At 48.4% G+C, this 8874-nt stretch overlaps 1 protein-coding gene across 6 annotated transcripts in view; it reads left to right on the forward strand.

Annotated features, from left to right (window-relative positions):
• Nucleotides 1-8874, forward strand: part of LOC121579234 (transcription factor 7-like 2) — a 67087-nt gene that overhangs the window by 38539 nt on the left and 19674 nt on the right. For all 6 annotated transcript variants that reach the window (XM_041893640.1, XM_041893641.1, XM_041893642.2 and 3 more), the window contains exons 4-5: nucleotides 460-583; nucleotides 4009-4096. In XM_041893640.1, the coding sequence (XP_041749574.1) occupies nucleotides 460-583; nucleotides 4009-4096 (212 nt within the window). The remainder of the gene's footprint in view (nucleotides 1-459; nucleotides 584-4008; nucleotides 4097-8874) is intronic.

Below are 8874 nucleotides of genomic sequence, written 5' to 3' on the forward strand. Positions count from 1 at the left end.
GGAGTCTTCAGAGCAAAAAAAGTTTTCAGAAATATGTACATACACATGAAAATCAATGCCTCAAACTTTCAAACACATACACACACACTCACTGACAAAATATGAAAGGCTCTGCTATTGGAACTGTGTCCAAGAACGGGCGAATACCTCCAACATGGCAACCACTCTGACATATCATATGTCACACAGCATGCTGTTAGCATTAGAAATAACTGGATTTCACGTAAGTTATTGAAAGCCATTTGTAAACAGAAACATGAAAGCAAACAAGCTCTCACGCAGCCTCCCTTGATCATCAAAGGCCTATCGATCAAATGTACCCCCTTCACCCCTCCCCGAATCCCCAGCCAAACCAATGGGAGCAAATGTATTCAGCCTCCAAAGCATATCTGTTTTTTTCCAAGCCATGCTTAAAATGACAACCGCCTCTCTCTCTCTCCCCCTCACCCTCTGTTGCAGTCCAACAAAGTTTCAGTGGTCCAGCAGTCTCACGGGATGCACCCCCTGACGTCCCTCCTGCCCTACAGCAACGACCACTTCAACCCCAGCCCCCCTCACCTGCCCACAGACATGAGTCAGAAAGGTAGGTCACCCAATCATCTCCCTCATCCTAACACACACTAGCCAGGCCAGTGGGAAGCTCAAACTTATCCTGTCAGTCACCACAGCAGAGTAGTACAATGGTCCTCGAGCCTTCTCGATTCCCATTGTATGTGGTCATTTTTTCACCTGAACCAACATGAAGTGGTACTTCCTGCTGAATTTTAATCCTGAAGATTAGGTACACACCAAAATAATAATATAGTCCCCTTTCACCATCTACCTGGGCCGAAGTCTCTCACTGTACTGTGCCACTGCTGTGACCTTACCATGAAAAACTCTGGACCCTAATTCAAAGCTAGTTACTTGGATCTGGAGATTTTCCTGGTCAGTTCATGCAGTCAGAGAAAACTCCTGGCCCTGTGTTCGTGCTGCTGCCATCTTTCCCCCACATACACACACACACACACACACACACACACACACACACACACACACACATACACACACACACACACACACACCCACCACTCCACCCCTGATTCCTGAGCTGCAGCAGTGGAGCCGTGTGGAGCCGAGCAGCAGCTGCAGCCCAGAGACAGGAGCTGCATCCCAAATGGCACCCTATTCCCTGTATAGTGTAGTACTTTTCACCAGAGCCCTATGCGCCCTGGTCAAAAGTAGTGCACTATGTAGGGAAAAGGGTGCCATTTGGAATGCAGGCTAGAGACAGGCCAACCTTTCCAGGGAGCCTCCGGCTGTCCCACCACCGCACTTGAAGTGGTCCCATCCCCAAGAGGGGCTGCTTGCCACACAACCCCCCTCAAACACACACACACATGCACGCACAAACACACACACACACACACACACACACACACACACACACACACACACACACACACACACACACAGAGCTGGAAGCAATTAGGGTGACAATCACACAGGGCCATCCACAAGGTTCTGCTTAGCACGCTCTCACCGTTGCTCGCACACTTGGCTCGCATAGTCACTCCCAGACCCACACACACCACAAGCACTCCATCACTCTCCTCAACATCTCCTCACACGAGCTTACTACTCACATACAGAGAGATAGCGATGGACACACGTGTTCAATTTCATCTTTATCAATTCTATAGATCTGATTCATTTTCAGTGGAAGGGAAAAACTAAATTGTAACCCAAACACAGCTTTAATTAAGGAGCTGATGAAAATGTCCTCCTGTAGCGATCTGATGAAGACTGACCAGGGCTGAATAGTGATCAGTGTTGGACTGTGGCCAAGACTCTGTCTGTCTGTCAGTACTGCTGCCTGTGTCAGGGCCTTACTCTGACCACTCAGAGAGACAGGGACAGAGAGTCAAAGCCTCTCTCACAGAGCAGTTCAGGGTAGCAGGCCCCAGCCCAGACATTCCCCTTGCTCTGCCACTCCTTGTCTAGACTGGGGCTGGGCAGTGTAGTAGCTAAGTAACATGACAATGCCCAGGGGTGATGCGAGAGTTGAGGCCAGTGACTCACCCCATAATGAGAGGTCTGCGCCTCCCTGTACACACCTGATACCTCCGAGTCCTTACCCCCTTCTCACACCATCTCACCTCAACCCTATTACTGAGCTACATCCACTTAGCTCACACATCATCACATCACACCCCTCTTACCTCACACCTTACACTGCAGGCCTACTGCAGGAAGCTCACATTTCACATAATACCTCACAATAAAGTGTACAGAGACTACAGCTTTCAGTCAGTCTGAGTTTCCAGCAGCTTCTCTGACAATAGGCCCTTCACATACCCTCCATCCGTCTTCCTTTCCCTCACTCAGCCAGTCAGCCTGCACGTCACTCAACCTGTCAGTCAGTCTATCATTTCATCTGTCAGTCAGTGCATTCAGGACAGACATGTACTATTAGTCATTCAGTGTGTCAAACATCATACCGAACCAAAGTCACACCATGTTGTCACATTTGTTCACGTGTGCAGTCGTCAGATGTGACTGTTTTGCTGCATTAGGGTGAAGTACAAGAGTGAAAAAGAGAAAAGTACAGTAGAAACCAAAGCTACTGTAATGTACTGTTCTGTCTCTACTGGTGTTTCTCTTTGGGTTGTTTTCGGGGCACAGCACATGAGCTACTGTACAGTCATTTAGAACAGTGATATGATAGCAGTTTCACTTATGGTGGTTTTGGCTACAGGAAAAGGTTATCAGTATTGAAATGCTATTTTAAACAGTGTATCCTAACAACATCTTGGGGGGTTATTTGACAAACCGGTTGTATCTTTCACTGGTGACTGATACAGTTAGCTGAATGATCTTGGGTCTAATGTAATTTCACATATGTTTTTAAATGGTCATTCCAGGAGTATTTAACATTGTTATTTACCGTAAGAATTAGTAGAGCAACAAAATAATTAACAAATTAATATGCAAAAGGCAAAAAATAAATAACTGGAAAACTTCAAGTTAAATGTAGGTATTATTAGTGCAAACTCATCAGAAATATAGTGTGGTTAAAGTTGCCTCTGGAGACCTCTTTGTGTGATGTAACTGTGTTTGGACTCGGGAGAGTAGAGACTGAGACCACAAGCTGTTCTGTACACGAAGGACAGGGGCTTTTTCAGGAAGGGGTCTGGAGAGAGGGAGGGACAGGTCTGGGGGAAAGGATGAGAGAATCACGTTGACTCAATCACATTCCAGACCTTCAGATTTATAGATGGTCCAGTCCAGAAGCAGGCGTACAGCAACGGCAAATTACAGTCATCTGCAGCATTCTTCTGGAACAAATATAGGTTACCTTCGGGTTGTGCTTAAGTGCTAGGTGCTCTCTGTTGACAAATTACTTCCTTTGAAAGGCACGGAGAGAGCCATTTTGTTTTTTTCGGGACGCTGTTCTTTTATGTGGGCCCATCTCGATAATGGAAAACATCACGTTTTCTCACAGGCTTCTGACTGACTGACTGACACATCATGGGAAGGAACTTGTAGCTTGGATCAAGCTCCCTTTGTCATAAAGCTATTGTTGGTGGTGCGATGCAGGCAGCAGGGACCAAACAGTAAAACAGCTGGCCCAAGGAGAAGACGACAGAAGCTCAGAATAGCAATGTAGTTTTCACAGGAGGCTGACTGTTACAAAGACGTAGTTCACAGCTCTGAGTAGTGAGTCAGATGGACTGGGGGCCTCTGGTGGAAACCTTTGACCTTAGTTCTCGTACATCTTACATCAACACCCCCTTGACCCTTCCAATTAGCTAGTGAGCACACACACACACATACATACACACACACACACACACACACAGTAGGGGTGTATGAGAATGGGGTGGTTGTGTGTGTGTGTGTGTATGTGTGTGACCTGTGTGTGTGACCTGTGTGTGTAATGGTAGGTGCTCAGCCAGGTAATGAGGGCCTTGCTGAGTCAGGGGCCCTGAGTTAACGAGGCTGTCTTCTCCTGCGTGTCCCCTCCAGGCGTTCACAGGCCCCAGTCCCAGGATATCTCAGGCTTCTACTCCCTACCCCCTGGCGGTGTGGGACAGATGCCCCCCTCCATGGGCTGGTAAGTGTCATGCACACACACACACACACACACACACACACACACACACACACACACACACACACACACACACACACACACACACACACACACACACACACACACACACACACACACACACACACACACACACACACACACACACACACACACACACACACACACACACACACACACACACACACTCTCTCGTACACAAACGCGTGGGCACACAGGCGGCAGGTAGCCTAGCGGTTAGAGCGTTGGGCCAGTAACCAAAAGGTCGCTGGTTCGAATACCTGAGCCGACAAAGTGAAAAATCTGTGGATGTGCCCTTGAGCAAGGCACTTAACCCTAATTTGCTCCAGGGGTGCCTTACTACTATGGCTGTCCTTGTAAAACAACACATTTCACTGCACCTATCTGTGTGTGTGACAATAAAACATTATTATTTTACTATTCTTTTTTACACAAAAACATACACACAAACACACACACATACACACATATACACATACACACATATACACATACACACATACACTACACTGACCTGCACTACTGACCCCTGCTAGCTACATCAACCAGTCCAGTCTCACCTAAGCCACCTAAGCCTTTTGTTGCATGGCAACCACTTCATCCCTCTATAGCTGTTGTCTTGGGGTTACACATACAGTAGTGAACAGGTCACTTCCTAGGATATGAATGCCCTGCCTTGGATTCAGTGGTCATATCTAGTCTAGAGTTCCTTCTTCAAAATTAAACTATTGCCTTCCCAACATCACAGAAAGTGTATACGATGCCAAATCAGAGCATGTATTAACACCCATAATCTCAGACGGCATTGTTCGAACACACGCTCTGGCTATCAATCCATTAATTGACTTGAGTTCAACTTTACAAATCCATTTTATTAGAAATCTGTAACTGGCAGAATAACTTTGTGCAAATCTCCTGAACAGTTGTGGGCTTATCTTAAATGTGATGGGGATTTGGTTTACTCTAATGGAATGGCAGCTAAGACTACGTCCATTCACATCGGTGCTGTGTGTCTTTAAAGCTGGTGGAGGACATTGCCACTCCCTAAACAGGCTGCACGAGGCAGATTGCTGATATTTCCTGGTCTGTCTCTCCACCACCGAGCCCACTGCCTTTTCTTTCAGACACTTAAGTTAACGGTCACAGCAGACCTTCTGTGGTATTGTCAAAAAATAATCTTGTTTACAAACTTGTAATCTTCTTAGTGCAGATTGTGTTTGTTTGGTTTTCTTGTGTCCCTCTTTGTTTGGGGAAGAGAGAGCAAAGAAAGGAGAAGTCAGCCACTGGGACTCCTTTGTCATGACAAACAGCTGGACAGGACTCATTGTGTGGTGTGGTGTGTCCCTCCCTAGCCATATGGCATATGACTGGGGCCTGGGAGGATGTGTATTGTCTTCTGGCCCCGTGAAGCTAGGCAGCCCACTGTATGGACAGCCTACTGTATGGACGGCCCACTGTATGGACAGCCTACTGTAGGGACAGCCTACTGTAGGGACAGTCTACTGTATGGACAGTCTACTGTAGGGACAGCCTACTGTATGGACAGCCTACTGTATGGACAGTCTACTGTAGGGACAGCCTACTGTATGGACGGCCTACTGTATGGACAGCCTACTGTAGGGACGGCCTACTGTATGGACAGCCTACTGTATGGACAGTCTACTGTAGGGACAGCCTACTGTATGGACAGCCTACTGTATGGACAGTCTACTGTAGGGACAGTCTACTGTAGGGACAGCCTACTGTATGGACAGCCTACTGTATGGACGGCCTACTGTAGGGACAGTCTACTGTAGGGACAGTCTACTGTATGGACAGACTACTGTATGGACGGCCTACTGTAGGGACAGTCTACTGTAGGGATGGCCTACTGTATGGACGGCCTACTTTATGGATAGTCTACTGTAGGGATGCCCTACTGTATGGACAGTCTACTGTAGGGCGGCCTACTGAATGGACAGCCTACTGTATGGACAGTCTACTTTAGGGACAGCCTACTGTATGGACAGCTTACTGTAGGGACAGTCTACTGTAGGGACATGGACAGCCTACTGTAGGGACAGTCTACTGTAGGGACAGTCTACTGTAGGGCGGCCTACTGAATGGACAGCCTACTGTATGGACAGTCTACTTTAGGGACAGCCTACTGTATGGACAGCTTACTGTAGGGACAGTCTACTGTAGGGACATGGACAGCCTACTGTAGGGACAGTCTACTGTAGGGACAGTCTACTGTAGAGACAGTCTACTGTAGGGACAGTCTACTTTAGGGACGGCCTACTGTATGGACAGCCTACTGTATGGGCAGTCTACTGTAGGGACAGCCTACTGTATGGACAGTCTACTGTAGGGCGGCCTACTGAATGGACAGCCTACTGTATGGACAGTCTACTTTAGGGACAGCCTACTGAATGGACAGTCTACTGTAGGGCGGCCTACTGAATGGACAGCCTACTGTATGGACAGTCTACTTTAGGGACAGCCTACTGTATGGACAGCTTACTGTAGGGACAGTCTACTGTAGGGACATGGACAGCCTACTGTAGGGACAGTCTACTGTAGGGACGGCATACTGTATGGACAGCTTACTGTAGGGACAGTCTACTGTAGAGACAGTCTACTGTAGGGAAAGTCTACTTTAGGGACGGCCTACTGTATGGACAGCCTACTGTATGGACAGCCTACTGTAGGGCGGCCTACTGTATGGACAGTCTACTGTAGGGACGGCCTACTGTATGGACAGCCTACTGTATGGACAGCCTACTGTATGGACAGCCTACTGTAGGGACAGCCTACTGTATGGACAGTCTACTGTAGGGACAGCCTACTGTATGGACAGTCTACTGTAGGGACGGCCTACTGTATGGACAGCCTACTGTATGGACAGTCTACTGTATGGACAGTCTACTGTAGGGACAGTCTACTGTATGGACAGTCTACTGTATGGACAGTCTACTGTAGGGACGGCTTACTGTAGGGACAGCCTACTGTATGGACAGTCTACTGTACGGACAGCCTACTGTATGGACAGCCTACTGTATGGACAGTCTACTGTAGGGACAGTCTACTGTATGGACAATCTACTGTAGGGCAGTCTACTGTAGGGACAGTCTACTTTATGGACAGTCTACTGTAGGGACAGTCTACTGTATGGACAATCTACTGTAGGGCGGTCTACTGTAGGGACAGCCTACTGTATGGCCTACTTTATGGACAGTCTACTTTATGGACAGTCTACTGTAGGGAGGCCTACTGTATAGACAGTCTACTGTAGGGCGGCCTACTGTAGGGACAGTCTACTTTAGGGATGGGCCACTGTAGGGACGGCCTACTGTATGGACAGCCTACTGTAGGGACATGGACAGCCTACTGTAGGGACAGTCTACTGTAGGGACAGTCTACTGTAGGGACAGGCTACTGTAGGGACAGCCTACTGTATGGACAGCCTACTGTATGGACAGCCTACTGAATGGACATTCTACTGTATGGACAGCCTACTGTATGGACAGCCTACTGTAGGGACAGCTTACTGTATGGACAGCCTACTGTATGGACAGTCTACTGTAGGGACGGCTTACTGTATGGACAGCCTACTGTATGGACAGCCTACTGAATGGACAGTCTACTGTAGGGACGGCCTACTGTATGGACAGTCTACTGTAGGGCGGCCTACTGTAGGGACAATCTACTGTAGGGACAGCCTACTGTAGGGACAGTCTACTTTAGGGATGGCCCACTGTAGGGACGGCCTACTGTATGGACAGCCTACTGTAGGGACTGTCTACTGTAGGGACGGCATACTGTAGGGACAGTCTACTGTAGGGACAGTCTACTTTAGGGACGGCCCACTGTAGGGACGGCCCACTGTATGGACATCCTACTGTATGGACAGTCTACTGTAGGGCGGACTACTGTAGGGACAGCCTACTGTAGGGACAGTCTACTGTAGGGACGGCCCACTGTAGGGACAGTCTACTTTAGGGATGGGCCACTGTAGGGACGGCCTACTGTATGGACAGGCTACTGTAGGGACGGCCTACTGTATGGACAGGCTACTGTAGGGACATGGACAGCCTACTGTAGGGACAGTCTACTGTAGGGACGGCATACTGTATGGACAGCCTACTGTAGGGACAGCCCACTGTAGGGACAGCCCACTGTAGGGACAGTCTACTGTAGGGACGGCCCACTGTAGGGACGGCCTACTGTATGGACGGCCTACTGTATGGACAGCCCACTATATGGACAGCCCACTGTATGGACAGCCCACTCTAGGGACAGCCCATTGTAGGGACAGCCCACTGTACGGACTGCCTACTGTAGGGACAGCCTACTGTATGGACAGCCCACTGTATGGACAGCCCACTGTATGGACAGCCCACTCTAGGGACAGCCCATTGTAGGGACAGCCCACTGTAGGGATAGCCTACTGTAGGGACAGCCTACTGTAGGGACAGACTACTGTAGGGATAGCCTACTTTAGCAGACTGCACTAAGATACACAGTTAATTTGTTTCAAAGAAGTTCAGATACAGGGTTAAGCAAGAAAGGGATCAAGATTACTCATATGGTTTGAATAGTTACAGGGACAGGAGAAGAACAAATCACACATCTATCAGAACGCAAATACACAGCAAAACCCCATCCGTACCACAAGCAAAACAGGAAATGTTCTCTCCAGTGGAGGACGGACAGGGCTGTGGAGAGGAGAGGTGTTAGTTGGGTCCTGGATCTGAATGTTGCTCCTAATAATAATAATA

This window comes from Coregonus clupeaformis, chromosome 13, assembly GCF_020615455.1.
Source record: "Coregonus clupeaformis isolate EN_2021a chromosome 13, ASM2061545v1, whole genome shotgun sequence".
In the NCBI taxonomy this organism is placed as follows: Eukaryota; Metazoa; Chordata; class Actinopteri; order Salmoniformes; family Salmonidae; genus Coregonus; species Coregonus clupeaformis.